We start from the raw sequence: 21,193 nt of genomic DNA, 5'->3' as shown, positions 1-21,193 counted from the left end.
GAGAATCTAAAGTTATTCAAAGGAGAGGGCCCACTTGACATTATATAAGTCCTTTATTTCTACTCCCTCACCAATGAAATAAGACCCAGTTGTGTGTGTGTGTGTGTGTGTGTGTGTGTGAGAGAGAGAGAGAGAGAGAGAGAGAGAGGGAATAAACATTCGTATTTTTATGAATTCATATTACTATGCTAACCATCTTCTCTGGGTGCAATATCTTTTCCACTAGGGATTCTTGTTGCTTAGTTTGTATGGTGACAGACATGATACCTTAGGCCTGGTTATCAGAATACTCATCTTGGGAGAAAGGTGCCACATGGAGGAAAAAATCTTACATCTTTCATTAAATATATAAATTCAACCTAAAAGAAAATGAGGAGGCATGCTTTCCTTGTGATGCTAACAACTGTTAACTTTATCCCTCTAAAAGTGTTAGCAGTATTATGGTAAATTACTCAACATTCTGTCAGAAAAACTGAAGCAGTATTGAACAATTACAGTGTTGGGTTCCATTTCACTGGTTCCTTTTGAGAACTAAGGCAAATTAGCTCAAGAATCACTATTTCTACACTCTCCTTCTTTTGGCTTTAAGTGGCTTTTGAAGGGAGTATCCCCAGATGAGAAACTTCCAACACTCCTGCAGAGATGACCTGCTTGAAGAACTGGCTGCCTGATTAACTATTAACTGCTCTCAATAGGATTAGATAATTAAGGACATTGATGACCATTAATTAGGAGGAGGGCACATTAATTTGTCACTGGATAGGGCCCTTACAATGATTTATAGGTTAGTGCTACTTGCAAATGTGAAGGGAAAGAGAAAAAGAGAGAGAACCATTAAGTTACCTTATCAAGTGGCCAGCTAAAGAGGGCAGAGGGTCAAAAAAGGGCCAGAATGGTCACTTAAGGGTGAAGTCCCAAACACCAAAGCAGTGCCAAGCCACATTGACCATCATTTGGTGATGAAGTTAAAAATATGCTAATTTATTGGTGGCAATTCTCTCTTTTTATGGTTTCAAGCAGTTAAGACAAGTGGCCTGCTTAAGAGCTTTTCATTTGAAAAGAGATTAAACAAAATGGTTTGTCAAGGCTGCTTGGCTGTTTTATGTCTTTGTTAAAAAAAAAAAAATTGCACCGACTATACTGATAACTATCACATCACCCAAAAGCCATCTCTCTCTCTCTCTTCTGAGCATTTATTTCGTTAATAAAAACATCAACTTTAATTGCTTAATAGTGCTATGTTCATTTGCTCTTTAGCAAGATTAAGTTGAAATAAATCTTTTGTACTAGCACTTTCTGTCACTATTGCTGGCATAAAAGTCACAAAAAATGTTTAAGTTTCTGTAGAAAATTTACTTAAAGACACTAGTGTAAATTATACTTTGTTTTATTCAGCACAGAAAGCAGAACGGTGATTTCACGAATAGTAAAGAAACCTGCTTTTAGAATGTAGATAAGAATCCTCTATTCTTCAGCATACACAATTGTGGGTATCATTCACATTCCACACATAAATAAGCACAGCTCATTAACATTTAATTAAATATGCTTTTGAATGCCTTGGAAATATGCATATCATACTTACCATGTAAGTTTGGAGCTTACTTTTTAACAGACATTTAAAAGAAAATCACTTTTGCTGTCCTTTTCTGATATATCATTAGAATAAAAGACAAAAAAGGATAGTCTAAAATAAATTATTCTGTTACAGCCAAAGAACTTAAAAATGTTTAGCATGAAATATCTCTTATGAACTGCATTAAAGTAAAAAAAAAGAGAGAGAGAGAGACTTTTACCTCAAGACTATGAACTCAAACATAAAAATTCTCTCTTACCTCAATGGTGAAGAGCTTCTTTTTTAATTTAAAAGCTAAGTCTTTGACATCTGATATATCATAAATCAAGTTATTAAGCCGAGGAATCTGCCGTATATGAATAAGACCTTGTGGAAAGGAAATGAAAAGAAAAAATATTCAAACACGCTGTCATTGGATGCATAAATTAAAGAGTCTTACAGCAGAATTCTGTAAATTTACACACAAGCATCCTCCCCCTTTTAAAACTGGAGCTTACTACCAGGAGCAATGAAGCAAATGGTGTGATTATACTCAAGTAATCAGGCAGAATAAGATAAACAGAAATCCTTGTGCGAGGAAAACTAATTGCACTTTGGTACAGAAGTACAGATGTAAAGAGGGATCTTAATACTTGTCAAAACTACAGCTGGCTTGTGTGTGATTTTCTCTTGTATTTACAGTAAGCAAATATGGCTATCACCTTGCATGCTGCCCACGGCACCACTGAGTGATCTTTATTTTATTAAATGCACCAGTAAGCAGCCAGCAAAACAAGGCTTATGGGTTACTGATAATCAGTGAAGCACTAATGAAAAGTATTTCATTTTATTCACCTTATTAATGACTTGAACAAACCACTGAAGAAAACTACATTTCAGAGCACACTCTAGGATCAAACATTAACCCCCACGCCATCCCAAGACACTCATTTCTGTGGCATGTCAGACCTTTATGGAGCTGTTATAAGCTTTGTAACAGTGCTAGGTAAACCGTGAGCTTTGGCCTCTTGTCAGCAGAAACACTTGCTAATTTTTTCTGACAAGGGCACTGGATGGTTTTTGTGCAGCTTAATGCAGTTTCTGACTAAACTCAGGGTCATTTGCCACAGATGAAGACATGGAAGACTCTTCAGTGCATCTCTCTGCCTGACTCAGCCCATGTCTAAAAATCACCATTCCAAAGACATTGATCCCTCAACATGCGGAAGAAGGCAAAGCCAGATTTGAACAAATTAGATAAATCTTATTTATGTAACTGCTTCTCTAGTACAATATATGGTTTTGTATCTGTGTGTATTTGGATGCTTAATAATGGATTATTGTTAGTTTAAAAAGGTCAACTTCCATTAGAAATGGCCCCTTCAAAAATACCACTAAAATATCTCTCAATTTTTTAAACTTAAGAAAATGCAAAAGGTGTTATTAAGAAGATAGCTTTTACATACAAATTAAAAATATCCCACATGGAGCTATTTAGTAAAATATATTAGAAATAATCACACCATACATTTGCACATTTCTCATTTTAACCTTGCAAGTGTTTGTTTAGCTGACTATTAAATCAGGAGGCTTTACAGAGTAAATCAGTGATTCTCAGGTCCTTCTTATTAATAGAAACTTTACTCATCATCAGAACCACCCACTAACCTGTGGGAAAAAAAATAATCAGTCCAGAGTGTACAGTACAAAAAAATTAAAGCTTTTCAATCCTTGAAATGTTTCAATCAAAATAATATTTTTTGAATATAAAATATCATTTTATATTATACTAAACTTATAAACTCTTAGTACTTCTAAATGATATTCAGATATAACTTATAAAGGTAATGTTTAACTTGAGTTGTTTTAAAAGAAAATGTAAATAATAAAGTATTTTATCCAGTTATAAGATACTTAAGTCCTGGAGCTATAAAGGGCAGTATGGTGACTATACAATACCATATCGTATATTTAAAAGTTGCCAAAAGAGTAAATCTTAAAACTCTCACTAATAGAGAAAAAAAGGTGTAACTATGTGTGGTAATGGATGTTAACTAAAATTATTGTGGTAATTTCTCAGTATATACATAACATTATGCTCTACACCTAGAAGTAATACAATATTATACATCAATTACAGCTTAATATAAATTTTAGAAAAAGAAAGGGAAATAGTTTAATCTGAATAGTTCTCTATCAAAGCAAATAGTAACATAGTAAATGAATAATACAGAGGGTTAATCTGGGCTGATACCACATGCACTCTTATGCAATGATCATGAGGTAAATTATTTTACATACTTTGTGTTCATAGTTTATATTTTCTAGCCTTTTAAAAAATACTTGACTGTTAGATCATGCTATTTCATTATTTTTTAAAAAGTTTTATGTCAACTCTTCAAAGCACTGGTGGTTATAAGTATCTTATAATTTTTATTTGATAGACTCTAGAAATTGCCACAGTCCTACAATCACAATCTTACACGATCTTGTAGCAGGGTTCAAATAAGGTATTCAGTCTTTAGACTAAGGTTTCCATGGAAGTTAGCAGTTCCACAATAATAATGGAAATAATTAGTATTTACTCAGAAAAAGGAAACAGGTAAAAATCTATTATTTACCACACTCTATATTCAGTTTAGAGCTAAGATAAGCATAACTACTAAACTTATCCTATTTCAACAGTTCTATACAGAAACTTTTATTTAAAAAAAAATCTCTAAATTAACCAAATGACTAAAACACTATTAATATGTTCAAAAAATAAAAGTAAAAAGCCCTGTTAATTGACCAGTGTTCATACTAGGGTAGTAATTCTTTAAAATTTGCTCATAACTCCAGCAACAAAATGAAAAAGTCCAAATATAATAAAAGATGTTCACTTTATGAAAATGTGATCGACTGGGACTTTTTAACTACAATACTGTATTAATTTTATTTATCATACAGTTAAGCTTTGCAAAGTATAAACCACTATGCATAGCTGTTATTATAATTAATATAATATTTATTTATAATATGGTTAATAAGGTTGACTGATTTCACAGCAACTTTAGGTACAAAATGCATCTCTGACTGAGGCATGCCTTAGTATCTGGGTTTGACACTTTTCAAATAGTTACCATGGTTCATAGAGTTAATGCAGCTTGGTGACAAACTGCCATAAAAAACTGGCCAGGAAGGAAAAACATTTAACAACACATTTATCATAAAATAAAATTCATGTTACATGACAGTAGATACTTGTCAAGCTTCTTTCAGGCAATAAGAACAGGCCCCTTTCACTCTTAAAGGTATTGCTTACCATGATAATCCTTATATAATGGGTTGGTTTCTTTCTCAGAACCAATAAATGATTCCAGACCAACTACTGTATCCGACAAGTTTGTAACACGAGCAATAACTGCTTTGTTCTGTAAAACAAGGAAACAAAACACTCATGTTATATTTAAAATATAGCATCTAGGCAATGTCATTATGCCATCTCAATGACAAATTGTAGCGAACACATGCTATCAACATAGAGAAATAACTTAAAAGTTAAAGCTACCACGGGCAGGAAACTGGATGAAAAATAAGCCCTTAATTGATAATTGAAGCCCATGAAGGTATGCTATTCTAATTTGAAGAGCTGAGGGGGTGTACCTTAGTTTTTGTAGAAAATGTTATGTACTTTTTCTCTTGTTTTAAGAGGCAAAGCTACCTTTATTTTCATATACTATTATTTTTCAAATTACCATTGTCCACTGAAAAATCTGATAAACACTAGGATTCAGAAGCAGTATACAGTAAGTAGAATATGGAAGACAAGTCCCACTATCATCTGTCAGCTGGGACCAGGTCCCAGCCCTGTAACAGCTGAGGTCCTCTGCTATCATATTGGAACCATGGAAGGGTCCAGCTAAGAGTCTGCAGCATGACTAGCTCTGGAGTCTTCTATTATTTCTTTCCAGATGCTGCTATTTGGCTCTGGGGTAACAATAAAGGCAAAGAAAAGGTGCTAGATGACCAGCACTAGACTAGTAGCCTCCCCATTTCTTCCCAACACAATCAGACCTGAACCAAAAGTACTGCTGAACAATACATTATAAAATATAGTGTACATAACGTACATTATGTACACAATGTATATAATGTAATATAAAAATACATCACATTTTAAATATCAATAGTTCTAAAATACCCAGAATTTCAAGGCTATAACAAATATAACAATTAAAAATATAACCATTTAATACTCTTCAGGTTTTCTTGAATTATTTTATTTAATAAAATTCAGACTGCATTATAACCCTTGATAGGGTGATAGGTTAGAAAAAGTTATAACATCTTAGAAAAATGTTTGATCTGGAGATATAGATAAGTTGAAATAATTGTTGCTTATAAAATTTTGATAACTTTGAAACTCCTATTTTATACACTGGTAATGTCTACCATTTTAAAACTAATCTTTTGAAAAAGGATGGGAAATGTTAAACAGTTGAGACAACTTACAGTCTGATACTATATTCCTGTAGAAGAAAAGTCCAAATATAATCATATGTTCACTTTCTGAAAATGTGATTGACTATTGAGCTTATGGGTATTCCCCTGTTTCTTAAGTCCTCTTATAAAGACTGCGTAAGAATAAAAGATAAAAGAGGGCTAGTCAATGTTACCTGGTTTGAAATACACAATAATCTGTCACTAAATATTATGCTAAAGTGACTAGTTAACTCACATCTAGGGCAGTACTTTGAAACTTCTCTGTAGGTAGAAATGTATATTATAAAAAGAATATTACAGCCTTTGAATTAGAACTCTTAAAAGGAAGCAGCAAAAATAATTATGCTTAATTGTCTTTAATACTTTCAATCACAGGGGCACCAAGTATAGAAAAACAAACATCATTTGGAAATGCCTATTTTTTTCCAAGGCAATTTTTCATTCAATGATGAGAAAATAATCCAGATTGATCCCTTACTTTCAGTTCTATGCCACAGGGGATGGTCCTGCTCCAGGAATAACAGGGGTTTCAGAGGCCATAAACATGCTCCTCTCAATATTTCTTTAGCCAAAGACCATTATATCAAACTCATCCAGGTTGGGTTTCAGCCAGTTATTCTTCACCCAAACAAAAATGTCTGCCAGACATTCCAACAGCTGGGAGACAGTTCACAATGAGTCAACTTAAAAATGATTCATTGTGCTGAGTACTGAACAATGTTGGGGTGGGGGTGGGGTAAGGCTGAGTTAGTTGTAGAGGGTGAGAACAAGTGGGAGAAGAATAACCATGTGGTTCTCCCATTAAGAAGGATCTTAGATAACAACCAGCAGACTCTTATCATTTCATTTTTAGGATAAACTCAACTGGGAAGAGTACTCCTGTCATGGACCCTCAGATGAACAAGCACTTATAAAGGCTACTGACAATATTTCTTAATCAAAAAGGTCAGATTTCCTTTTATCTATACTAGAAGACTAAGCCTTTGTATGTAAATAGCTGAAGCTAAAATTATAAAAGTCAATTTCTGTTGGAATTCAACTATTAGGATTTCAGTGATATAAACTAGGGCTTTAATGATATGAATAATAGAAATTGTAAGGTTTAAGGATGGATTTCGTCTTCCATTCTAGTACGATATAAGCAAGGTCCTGCATATTTAAATGGTCAACTTGACATTTGTTCATTTCAAAGAGGATTTCTTTCTTCCCTTTAATCTTAAAATTTACTAAATAAACTACTTCTCCTGTAGTATCTGTCTACATTGTAAGTCTTTTTAAGAAAATTTGTGGAGGATTAAAAACAATCAATTGTCTACTTTGCAGAGGAAAACTAATGAATTAATATAAAGTATACAGATAGCCTAGATTTTAAAATCTCAGAAACTCATTCATATATTTCATTTATTATGCTTCTAAGTTCCATAGATTTACATCAGTTGTAAACTACAAATTAAATTCTATCTTAAAAGTTTCTATGAAGTATCAGAACAAGAATAAACTTTTTAATATTACCATAAAATAAATTACATTTAACAGTGACTTTACTGCTTTCTGCACAGCAATTTTGGAAAACAGTTTATGTAATGTGGCAAACAAGATTAATTGTGAAAGTTCTATAGAATTTGAAAAACATCTATAAGATAAAAAGCACAAGAAATTACATGAAAATAACATTTAAGTTTTTGAATGAGATAAAACTTTATCTTAATTATAAACTCATTTCAGTCTTCCAGTTATTTGGAAGAGCATAAAAGATATTTGAGCATGTAAGTGTACTTACTTTTCAAAAGTTCAAATAGTGTTGAAGTTACTTCTTTACCTCCAAGGTTCACAGGGAGTGTGGTGTATTGATGTAATCATATCTTAAAACTACTCTCGTCAAAAGGTCTTTCAAATCATAGCATTGAATACTAGATGGTCTTTTAGATAAAGGTCGGTAAATTTTATTTAAAGGAATCTAAAATCAACTGCTTTTAAAAACCCTTAAAAGCATAATAATCACAATTCACTTTAGGAAGAACACACTATGGATAATAAATTGCCTTATTATAACCCAAAACATTCAGACAGCTTTAGCATAATGATTTTAGCAGAGATCTTGAAACTGGAACTTCTATATTCTCCTCTTAAAAGATTCTAAGTGTTTTTATGTTATTAGCTAAGATGTGAAAACTTTTTAGTCTATAGTATATGTATATATTTAGAAATGGAGAAGTAAAAGTATTTGTGCATCCATTACTTAGACATAAATTTTGAATAATTTTTGTATTAATTTTGAAGTTAATACAATATAGTTGTCAGTAAGGAATATCTGAGGAAGGATATCTGGGACTCAGAAGTATGAGTAAATTAATTGCTACACTGCATGCATGGCATAATGATATCACCCACATATATACAATGATACTGCCACCCCTCCTACTTGCCCATCTGGATGAGAAAATCTAGGATGACTCAAAAATCTTTCTTACACTAGACAAATCTCCCCTTCAGTCCTGGGTGAAAGTTGTCAGCTCTGGATAGTAGCCAAGACGTGACTAGGAGGGAAGCCAGAAGAGAAGAGAGCCAGGGTCCAGGAGTTTTAAGAGTTTGCTGGCAATCTCAAATAGCATTGTGTTAAGTTACAAAAAAGGTTCTTAAAACTTTCTGTTGCAATGTAATTTCTTAATTACTGAAATCTAAATTATGTCAAATGATGTTGCAGATAAAAAAGGCACATCAGAATGCCCAGTTGACTACCTTCTTACTCCAATTTTAACTTCACAGAAAAACTTTACAGAGTTTTTGTTTTGATTGTTTCTTGTTTGGTTTTATAGAATGTTTCCTATTTGCTTGTATAGAATGGGAAGCTCTTTTTATTAGGAATCGCCAAATACGTTAAATGGATTTTAAATAAAGGAAGGTTAGTTTAATGCTCTTTTCCAATTCAAAGCTCATAAAGTCAAAATCATGAACTTTGTTTTGTTAAGAAATAAAAATTCAACTACTGCCATCAAAAGCTCCCTTCATTTTCTAATAAAAATAGTTGAGATACTTATTCAGAGTAACCAAGTAACAGTCAGACTACATCAAACCCTAAGGGTTTCCCTCCTTACTGGGACCTAATTATCTCAGCAACATAAAAGAGATAGTTTGCACCAATACAAAATATACTTCCAGGAAAGTTTCTAACAAGAAAGTTAAAAAGTAATTAACCAATCACTTAATTATCAAGAAGCCTGAAAGGAATAAATCAACTGACATAAAGCATTTATGCAATGCCTCAAATTAGAATAAGTTCTTGGGTTACTCCAATGAGAAAGAGAGAAAACACACTATATGAAGGACAGAGCTCCATTCAAGTATGGCACACATTAGATTTGGGACTACAACAGCACAAAAGCACTCTGAAGTTAATATTGAAGTTAAAATAGAAATATTTGTGCTCCTTTATGTTTGACCCTACCACGTGACATGATGTGTGTGTCTACTGTGGGGAGGGAATCACTACAAGAAAAGCAAGTATTTTACTTAACAGCTCAAGTTATAATAACATATCCTGAAAAACGATATTAGAAACACAAATATACTACAACTCATAACGTTTTCTTGGTCATGTAATAAAAAAAAAAACAAGCTTGAATGAAAGGATAAATCTAGGGATATTTAATGAGGTATTTGTTTTCCCATGCTTATTAAGTTCTCCATTCAACTGAAACAAACTTATGAAATAATAAAATTAAACAGTTGTACAGTTTGTAGCTTTTTACATGCCTTCCCTCACCTTCCCCAGACTTGCCACTTACTTCTGTGGACTAGATTATTATTTGATTAAAAAAAATTGACAGTGGGGAAATAGTCATATTCATAATTATTTTGAGTTTAAGAAAGAATATAATTTTACTAAAAAGTATGCTAATACATAATAATATTAATATCTTAGTGAGGGTATTAAATTAAGTTTTTACAGATTTAATACTGAACTTTACTCAAAGTCACACAGTTAATTTTAAAATATGGAGGGGCTTTTGTAAATTAAAACATTCTAACTGCAACATTTTCTTGGTAGTACTGTATACCAATATTTATGTAGGGAAATCATAAAACAAACATATTTTGGCTCCTTCTTCTTTCTTTTTTTTTTTTTTTTGCTCCTTTTTCTAATGCTTAAAACATATTCACAAAGTAGCTTACCTCAAGGGCAAAAGAAACTGCTGAGTATGATGCCAAATTTTACTAAGATTAAGCAATGGAGCCGTATTTTGGATATTTTCTATGTGATCAAATACTAATATTCTAAATTTTGGTGTGAAATTGCTGGCTTCTTAAAACTGAAGCATTTTTTAAATAACACATAATGTTATTTTCAGGAATATTATTTACATGTACACTGGTCTCAAATACTACATGCTTTTGTAGAACATTTGTTTACATCAGTTTTATTTTTTAGTATGCTATTATGAAACATTAAAAAAACTTATGCATTCTGAAAACCCTTACAAATGGACTGAACAAAACACTGTAATGAATAGGCTGAACAGTTAATGGCACAATATTCAAAATTAATTTTAGTTTTAATAAACTATACATCATCTACTTTCATATTATAGAAATTATTCACATGGAAATTTGCTTGTATTGTTAAATCTTTTATGAGTAACTTCCTAAATCAGAAGTTTTTCGCTCACTACTTTACACATGAAACCCTTAAAATGCAATTCGCGGATGTCCAAAAGCTCACATCCAGCCTAGAAAAACAATTGCTGATATCCAAATATCAAACAGAATCTCCAGCTGATGTGTGGGATGCAGTGGTAGGTTAAAGATACTAAAGTTTAAAATCAGCTTAGAATAATCCCATATTGAGTATAAAATTATAGCCTGTCATCAGGAACAGACTGACAGAGCCAGGTCCAGATGGGAGACTGGCTGGGAAAAAAGCTGAGGCAGGTGGGAAAGTGATGGGAACCTGACGGAAGACAGGACTACTCCCTCTGCTGGCAAGGTTCTCACCTGCTTGAATCTGTAACTAATGACTAGCTTTCCTTTCATTATTTAAGATAAGACCAACAAATTATGTAAAGTGTGTCTTTTTTTAGTTGGCTGTTTTGTATTTGCACATTTTCAAACTCATGGTATCCTATTTTTTTCACCAGATTAATTTCTCAGAGATGTAAGGACCCAATGTTTCACCAGGAGGTCCAGTTATTTACCTTATAATTTAATTGCAACATAAGCATAAACAAATACAGCACTGCTTTTATAGTTCATCTTTAAAAATTAAAAATGCCCTTGATTTATGTTTATTGATATATAAACCTTCTGGAAGGAAAAAAATTTCTTGGGCTACAGACTTCACAATCTCTTTCTCAGGCACTGTAATGAATGTAATACCCTGTAATGAAATAATATAGAAATGAACCATATAAATCAACTATACAGGGAACAAGGAAACAGCATGTCACAGCAAAACAGCATAGATGTACAGCGCCAAACCTATCTGATAATCTAATGATCTGAGTTTACAGATATTATGTACTAATATGTTAAGAAATTAAGAACTAATGTTTACACAAAAATTTTGTTAAATTTTACAGAAAAATTATACAATGTTTGATTTTCAATGTAAGTTAATAGCTGCAGCAAAAACATTTAGTAAAAATCTGTTCTAAGATTTTGGCCTACAACCAGAAGCTCCCAGAACAGGAGGGATCAGCTTTTTCACCCACTGTTCTCATCTGAATCCTGGCTTAAAAGCTATTCCAGCTCCCAGCTTTCCAGAAGGCTCCATCCCAGGAATCCCTGCCTGCCATTTGGTTTGCTGATTTTAATCTCTCAGGACTTTCTTACAGTGGCTCTACTATGCTGAACTGGCACTTGCTTCTAGAAGTGAGTTATTATTAAACCTGTAGGTCAATTGTGGCACTAACAACTCTTTGGAAGCTTTCAGCCACAGTGTACAATTTGCTAGTCTAATTAAATATTAATTCTAAGTGTTACATTTTGTGGCTAAGAGCTTTTATTTTCCATCATCAACCTGGAAGAGAGAGAGGTTACAAGGCTAATTTAATCTTTCCCCCTGTCCTCCCCAACATTAAAGATTAACTACATAGGGTGCGAAAACATTATTAAAGAAGCAGGAACTCTTTATATAGTAATAATAATGCAATTAATAGCAAAGGGCTAAAATATAATGTTTAGGATATAATATATGACCTGGTACTTAAACAGCTTTAAATTACAATTCGTTACAAGCATGTTTTGTCTCAATATTAAGAAATAAGTATCGCCCTTCTTTTGAAGACAGTAATCTTTCTTTAAGGGAAGGTATGCGTGCAAGTATATAAGTAGGAATAATTCAAGACTTGCATTTTCTCACAGGTAATTTTCAGAAAGCTTGTAACACTAAAGATAAAAAGCTTAGTAATTCTATTTGTAAAATAAATACAGAAGTAAATAAAGTTGTACTTCTTTTCTGTATACAAAAAAAAGTGATGTAGTAGAGTCTACAATAAAAACAATGTTATGGATCCTTCCCTTTTTTCCCTTCTACCATGTTCAAGGAGACAAAATGCAGAGTCCCTTTCCGATTCTGCATCCAGAACAGTTGTGTCCACGCCTGGACACTGGGCATTATAAAGACTATGCAGTCCAGCAGCCAAAGATTCCATATGCCTGAACAGATGACTCAATCTCCATACTGTGATGAGATATTTCACTATTTCTATCATTGATATATTTGAAAATTTTGACTCTAAATAGTACTTTAATGACCATCACCACTATAAGGTACTATGGTATGAATTGTTATATGAACCAAAACTTCATAAAATAATTTTAGGCAAAGCAAAAAAGTCTTTAAAACCAACATTATTTTTCATTATATGCCTTATTGAATGTGCTTTGGTTAATTATAATAAGAGGCTTCTAAATAACTGTTTTTTTCTTTTGAGATACATATGAATCTTACCGAGAATTTTAAGTATGCTGTCCTTATTTAATGTGCATATTGATATTAAGACCAAATGGCAGATATACTGCTCCTAATCCTCTATATAGACAGAAAGTTATAAGCAATTTGGAGTTTATCTGTGTAAAAACTTTCAAACATCCTTGACCATGAAAGTAAATTAGATATATATGTATAATGCATACAAGCTAAGATCTGATTTAAAAACTAATCAGATACTACATTGTGCAATATAAAATATGAGCTATAAAAATCTGTAAATCCAAGTGTATAGGAGTACAGTTGAAACACAGTTCTGTTATTTGTTATTGTAAAAAAATAACAGACTCTGCTTACAACCCAACCAAACTTGTGTGAAGTTACTAAATTTTCAAAGACTGGAATTTGACACATATGGTGTAAAATTAAAATGAATTTAACATGATTCATTTCATTTTTAAAAATTATTTCTATTTACATTTTTAAAACTATTAATTTCTTACACACTATATCAGACCAGTTGAGAAGGTCTAGAAAAATAAAGGCAGATTCTTAGTTGAGAGTATGAAAATTTGTTACCCAGAAAATCTGACTTTATCCTTTAGTAACTGATAGTCATGATCAAGAGATTAAATCTGTAATTTTCATCCTTAAATATTCTTAATAAACTGCATCTAAAAAGACCATTTCAAATAATTCTCCTTAATAAAGTGCATTTAAAAAGACCACTAAAGATAGATTAAGTTATATGGCAGAAGGTGTTGTTATGCCTTTCTATAATGATGCTCATAGCAACAATTACATAAAAATATTTTCTAAAATTTTATATTTATAAACTCACAAGAGTCTGTTATTCCTTTACCATACAATTATTCTTAGTTTGTTTTAAAAATAAAAGTTTTCACACTGAGAGAAATTCACAAGGTCACTGGAGTCCACATTTCATAATCCCATATTAGTAGATAGTTCTAAAGTTGTTCATTGCTTGACTTAGAGTTTAATTGTTAAAATACTCAGCATGAACACAAAAGTTTATGGACGTGAAATGTTTGTTATGAACTTCTCTATACTGCAACATACTGTATGATTCACTTCAGTGGGTTCAAAGTTTTAATATATTAATATTAAAGAAGATAGATTTGAAAATATATCAATTAAAATAACATACTTTTCAAGAGGTGTATAACAAGGGCCTTTCTTCCTGCTTTTCTTCAGAAAATGAATTTTCCTTGGTTTAAGCAAACTAATGTCAGTGATAGTTTTCTGCAGTGACATAGCTGGGGGTGGGGTAGGGGGAGGGAAATTCCACAAATCAAATTGTTGGAAAATAGTGGCTATATGATAGAAACTGAATAGTCTATTACTGACCAAGTGCCAATGGTGACCAATAAAAATATATTACAGGCCAGTTTCAAACCTGAAATCTTCTCTGAATAAATGAAAGTTTAAATAGTTTACTAACTAATGTTCAATAGCAAATACATTAAATACTTGCAATACTAAGAATTATGGTAGAACGAGAAAATCTTATTTTATATTTTATCATCAGTAATGTCAAGGAAGTTTTCATTCCTGCATTATTATAGTTAAGGAGAAATTTATTGGGTTGTTTATATTTAAAAATTCCTTGGAAGTGTAGATTGTGACAGCTTGAATAGATTAGCAGTGATGAAAAGTAAATTTTCTTTTTGAAAGGAAAGCTGTGAGAAAGGTATAGAAAAATAACCTTTCCTATTTTAATTACAACTGTAAGTGTTTTGATATTTATTTCCTGACAGTTTCAGGGAAAAGTAATTTCAATCAATAAAAAATACAACTCAAGAACAACCTGTCACAGATTGTGAAAATAAAATGCATAAGCTAGGGGAAATTTATTTTCTTTTCACATCACCAGTATAGTCATAATAAGGCATGAACCTAAGTTCTATCTCCAAAAAGAATAAATGTTATTGGTCACCATTTTTCTTAAGCAGAACTGTCACTGGGAAATAAAAATAATATTAATTTAAAAGGCACAAAATATTTGTATAATTTGGAAATGGATAACAAATTTTGCTACTAGTAAGCCATTTCTCATTCATAATAAGACCAGAAAACCTTACTGTTTCATATCTTGCTAGATATGGAAATCAAACAGTATCCTACTGTAACAGCTTCAAAGTTATCACTGTGTTAAAAAAACAAAAAACCTCATTAAAAATTTCAAAAGGTGTACAAACATTTGTGTTTCTTACAGTAAATGGGAAAAAAAACCCAGGAGAATGTTCAATGTAGCTGAAATATAACAACCTTTAATATGGAAATTTATACTTAAGTTTTTCAAAGATGAAATAATATTCTCTTAAGAATAGGAAGGAAGAGTTTCAAGGTAGGGTTTTAATTACTTCTCTTAGATGAAACCTTTCCTCTTTCTTTTTCAATCCACGACAACCTTCACTCGACAACAGAGTTTTGAACAGTTGAGTTGTGAGAATGTGAGCAGCTGCTGTTATTATAACTAAAGGTCTGTCTACTGCTTGAGTCTGAGAGACCACATGTTCGGCTGTCCTCTCATCTTGCCATCCTCACCAATTAACTATTAACATGGAGGGCTGTACACATGCTCTTGGGGGCTCTTTAACAGGCTTCTTGGCGAGTGGAACAACTACACAGCAGGGATCTGGGAACTGAGTAATGCTGGAATATAGGGGAGCCGTCCGTAGTTTCACTCCTTCTAATGACACTTTACTCTACAGTTCAGCATGTAACAAAGTCTGTATTTAACTTGGCCATTTTCACATACATTTTTAATAAAGTGTCTTTGGGTAGATAATAAAACTATATTCTAGCAAGACACAATATGAGTAATAACACAACTTCACAGGGAAACTGTTTAGGACTATACATGTATATATATTTTAAGTCAATCATACTATATTTGATGAATAATTTTAGTGTTTTCAGCTAACAGATATTTAGAATTTATTTTTCTGCATTTGTTTCAATGTTTGCTTGTTATTTCCTTTACTGTGATGAAAATAATCTTTAACCCAAAGGAAATAGACTATATCAAGGTCAAAGTTGTGAGGCTGAACACAAAATAGTTCAAATACAATTCTTTTTCACTCTACTTGCAAAAGTCTTATTATAACAATAAGTTAAAATCAGTTTTGAATCTATGTCATTATTTTCCCTATTTTAACTTTTTCCCCTCTTTGTAATTTCCTTAACTATGTGTTCCTTCTCTACAATGAAATTAAACATGGGAAGCATGCCAAAAGTACAATAAAGGGTAACTAATCATTACTGTACAAGTCTGACAGAATGCTAATAACTCAAGTAAGAACACTGATTGGTTGTTTTTCCAGTCTAAGAGGAATAGATAATTTATATATTTTTAATCTAGTGTTACTTAATATATTCAAATAAGGGTGTCACAATTTTATTACCTATAGGTGTTTAATTATATGACAGTATTTCCAAGGATATCAAACTACATTTCTATTTCTTGCAAAAATCCACTTAACTATCAAATATCAATCTTAAGCATCCAAAATACATACATATATGAATCGTCTGCTCCATCCATCCTATCTTTCACATTGAAAAAAATTTTAGGAGGATGGGACCTTGCTTGTTTTATTCACTACTATATCCCCATGGATGCCTAGAATAGTACCTGCAATAAATATTTGTTGACTGAATAAGCTAAATTATTCAATCCCCATTTAAAGTTTGACTTAGAGTCTTCAGGGGTGGCACTGGTCATAATTGAGAGGAAGCTACTGTATGATGTTAAAAGAATCATGTTACAAAAAGGAGATGTTACTAAGGCTTCAGTGGCTGTCTGACTTCAGCCATGCTTCCTAACCTGTCCCGCCTGTGAGAAGATCTTGTCTGTGCCATTCATGAAAAGAGGCAGAAAGCTGAAGATGTCTGTTGCTTTGATGCACTTATATACCTTAGTTTTCGTACCACTGATCTCTGTTCAAATTCTCAGTTTTGGAGGTCTGTTTAAGTAATAATAGTGAAGGTGTCAATTGTTAACATATAATGAGTGCCTTCCATGTGCCAGCACCGGGTCAGTCCATGTTATTGCTAGTCTTCTGAATCTTTACAAAAGAAGAAGCTGAGGCTGAGAAAGTTAGACTTGACTAAACCATATAACTAACTGTGTCTATCTCCCTCCAAGGCTCAGGTTCCTTCTATCACTGAATGCTACTTTGCACACAGTTTGCTTCTTAATTTTGGCCCTATTTAGTACTGCATTGAACAAGCAGAATAGCATGGTAGTTGAGTATGGTAATTGAAGGGGGAACTGCTTAGATCTAAATCTTGCCATTCCACTAGTTGTATGATCTTGGGAAAGTCACTGAAATTTTCGGTCCCTTGTTTCTTATCTATAAAATGGAAATAATGACAGCACCAACAATATAGGACTAAATGATAATGATAATAATATAAGGATTAAATGAGTTAATATTAAAAGATCTCAGGACTGCGACTGGCCTGTAGAAATCACTGTGTAAGTTTTTATTAAACAAACTCAGTTTCCTGATTCTGTATATACATATGTCTTTGATTAGCTTTGTAAGTACTTTTTATTCTCTTAGCCTAAACATTGTGATTTTCCTTGCCAGTCTTTAAGAGTTAGAGTTTTATCCGCTATTTATTATATATCATGAAGGGTTTTAGCAAACTGTTAAGTTTTACATTTTCTCCTGTGTATTTGGATAAAAAAAAAACATGGTCAGGTGTCATGCTCAAAAAACAGGAATTTTTTTTTATAACTCTAGTGATACTAGGACTACAAGACTACTATATGATTGCTAGGCAAAACTGTTCAGGGAAGAAATTGGTGTATTTATCACCAAAGTCTGACCATATGTTTTCCTATTTCTACTTCAAAATACTCTCTTAACTGGTATTTAAAAATGTATAATTTAAATTATATCTTTTTCAGTAATATAAGAATTTAAACACATCTATAAGATACCAAAATTCAAACACTGGTTAATGTTCAGACATCCAGTTCACCTTGTCATCTCAACCATTGTTTAATCAGTGGTGAATACTGGATGATCTAAGGTCTTCATATAATATTACTCCTCTTCCCTTAGACAGAGGCTAGACAAATCACTGTCACAAACATTCACGACAGGTTTGGAATCTCTTCTTGAAATAACAAGGATGATCACTACCAAAAATGGCTTAAAAATTCTTTTTTTCTTTCTCTTCTTTATTGCATAGGTACCTTTGGAATAAATTTTAAAATCACATATATTCATGTATTTGTTTCATAATTGTTTTGGTTCTTAAACTTAAGTCTTTGATTCATTCTGAATTATTTTTTGTGTATGACATGAGGTAAGGGTCCAAAGTTCATTCTTTTGCCTGTAGCTATCAAGCGGTCCCATGCTATTTGTTGAAAGGCTGTTCTCTTCCTATTGAATGGTCTTGGCGCCCTTGTTGAAAACTGGTTGAGCATAGATGACTGGGTCTATTTATAAACTCTCAATTCTATTCTGTTGATTTATATGTCTATTCTTATTCAAGTACTAGACTCCTTATAGACCTCCAAATTTCAATTATATGTTATATTTCTGCTAATTTAACTAAACGTAAAGTTCTCATGGACCTCTGGAGTGTCACCAAGTATATAGTTCTTGTTTCTTTGACTTGCTTGAATATGTCATTTAAGTTCAGATCTCAGTTGTAAAACAGGGATAATTCTTAACATATCCAAGGACAGGAGCCTAGCTCAGGTGAACTCTTATATTCCTATAATATGATTCTAGAATCTGATTTTCTGGGTTCAAATTATGGTTTTTCAAGTATTTAACTTTGATCTAATTTCTTAATTTCTCTGTACTTCAGTTTCCTTATAAGTAAAATGGAGACAATAACAGCATTTACTTAAAAATTCTATAAGAATTGTCAGGTCCTGACCTAAAGTGCTTGCTGGTTACTCTCATTGTTATAATTGCTATGTTTCAGAGAAGTAAAACAAACCTCAAAACTTCTCTGCTATAATGTATTCCAAATCAAAATGTTTTAGTATGTTCATTAGAAAAGATTTAGTGATTTCAGTGATTTAGTTATTTTGACTTTCACATTCCCTTCATTGCAGCAAATATTTCAGTTATTTCTAGTATCATGTTACAGTTTATATGTATATACACACACACGTTACAGTGTATATGTGTATACTGTATACACACACACACACACACACACACACACACTGAGGAAATACTTCCAAACTTGCCATTTGAACACTCTTAGCACAGGAACTTTTTCGAGCCGATGAGGAAATCTTACAAAGACCCTTCTTTCCTTGGGGAGATTGGCTTCTTTTTCTGAGAGTGTGGCTTCAGAATTATTTTATATATATATAATATATATATTTTATATATATATTATATATACACACACATATATATTTTATATATATATACACACACACATATATTTTATATATATATATATATAAATATATATATACACACACACACACACACACATATATCTGAACAAGAGGCAAGAAAGGGACCAGTCTTATTCAGATCAGCTTCTTTTTTCCCCATTTTGTTTTTACTGTGGTAAAATACATATAATGTAAAATTTACCATTTTAACCATTTTAAAGTGCACAGTTAAGTGGTATTCAATACACTCATAATGTGCTACCATCACCAGCAGCTATATCCAGAACTCTTTCCATCTTCTAAAACTGAAACTCCATATCCATTAAACAATAAGTCCTCACTCTCCTGCTGTCAGCTCCTGGCAACCACCATTCTACTTTCTGTTTCCGTAATTTTGACTACTTTAAGTATGTCATATAAGTGGATTCACAGTATTTATCTTTCAATGACTGACTTATTTCACTTAACAAAATGTTCTCAATATTTACTCCTGTTGTAACACACATCAGAATTTCATTCCTTTTTAGGGTTGAATAATATCCTGTTGTATGGATATGCCACATTTTGCTTATCTATTCAGCTGTCAGTGAATAGTCAGGCTGTTTTTACATTTTAGGTCTTGTGAATAATGCTGCTGCACATAGGTGTAAAAATATCTCTTCAAGATCTATATTCCGATTGGTTTTATGATCAATGAAAAGATACTGCAGCAAAATCAACCTCATGTCACAATGATATTAGCAAGTTTAAAATAAATCCAAGAAAAATTATAATAAAGTTAGTAAAGATGAAATTACCATATACTCATGTATATTAAAACCATAGATACTAAACAATTGAATAATCTTAAAAGATACCTTGCTGTTTTGGCATTTTAAGCATCTAAAATCTCTTTTACACAAATGACACATGAAAATAATTTATAAAGCATTTATATACTGCTCTTCAATAATGAATCACGAGTTAGGAGAAAGTAGTTTTGGGAAATTCTTACCTGGATAAGGTGTGTTGGCACTGTAATGATACAGGCTGAAAGAGAGGTTCGCAGAAGCCCACGGAGTATATAGAGGAACTTCGTGAGGCTGTGACTCGTGTCACAGTTTTCTGTACAGCAAATATCATCTCCCCACAAAGGTGAACCAAGATTCTGGATTCCTATTCTTAAAATGTTTTTCTGTTTTTTCTAAGGGAAAGTGAGAGAGAGGTAAACACATTAAGTTTTAGTAAACGACAGGATACCTCTTTTACTTTTATCTGCCAGTTCTTATTTTTATTCAAAACAGATCAGAGAGATAATGTCAACAGATGTGGGAAAAAACTTCATGTAGTATCAATAATAAGGCAATATAAAGGAGATCTTTCAGATTATGATACTATAAAAAATAGCAGAACTATTTTTTTTTCTTGTGCTTTTTCCTTTTGGAAAAATTGAGGCGTATCACAGGCCTTAAACTTTAAATTATTTCTAAATTTTAACGGTGACTACTCTAAGAATTATGTTCGAGGCAGTTAAAGTAATACATAACAAATCACAGGTAAGAATAAAGAGAATCTAAACTAGAATGCGTACAAGCCATTCTTAGTATTACAAAATTCTGTCTTACGATAAACTACAGAGTGCTCACTATTTCTCAGGTAAATTCTATCATGTTCATTGTCTACTATTCTGTTTGGAAGTTTAAAAATGTATTTTTTGGTGTTTAACATTTTGCACTTGCCTCTATTTTTCTCTCTTGAAGCTATTTTTATGATAATTTGACACTTTTCAAAAAACAGGTGAACATTTAGAACTTGAGCTCATTGACATTAAGGTCATAAT

General features: G+C 32.2%; 1 protein-coding gene across 20 annotated transcripts in view; it reads right to left on the bottom strand.

Moving 5' to 3' along the window:
• The window catches only part of ELP4 (elongator acetyltransferase complex subunit 4), a 225,989-nt gene that overhangs the window by 126,624 nt on the left and 78,172 nt on the right, over positions 1 to 21,193 (bottom strand). For all 20 annotated transcript variants that reach the window (XR_014069375.1, XR_014069373.1, XR_014069376.1 and 17 more), the window contains 3 exons: positions 20,369 to 20,557; positions 4,860 to 4,968; positions 1,836 to 1,942 (listed from right to left, as the gene is read on the bottom strand). Coding sequence is in view for 15 of the 20 variants with exons in the window: in XM_081544096.1 (XP_081400222.1) it covers positions 1,836 to 1,942; positions 4,860 to 4,968; positions 20,369 to 20,557 (405 nt within the window). In the remaining 5 variants the exon portion in view is untranslated. The remainder of the gene's footprint in view (positions 1 to 1,835; positions 1,943 to 4,859; positions 4,969 to 20,368; positions 20,558 to 21,193) is intronic.

The sequence above is a fragment of the Giraffa tippelskirchi genome, chromosome 11 (assembly GCF_054371585.1).
Source record: "Giraffa tippelskirchi isolate mGirTip1 chromosome 11, T2T-mGirTip1v1.2.pri, whole genome shotgun sequence".
Classification (NCBI taxonomy): Eukaryota; Metazoa; Chordata; class Mammalia; order Artiodactyla; family Giraffidae; genus Giraffa; species Giraffa tippelskirchi.
Note: the sequence above shows the minus strand (reverse complement) of the source record. Positions and strands in the feature narration are given on the sequence as shown.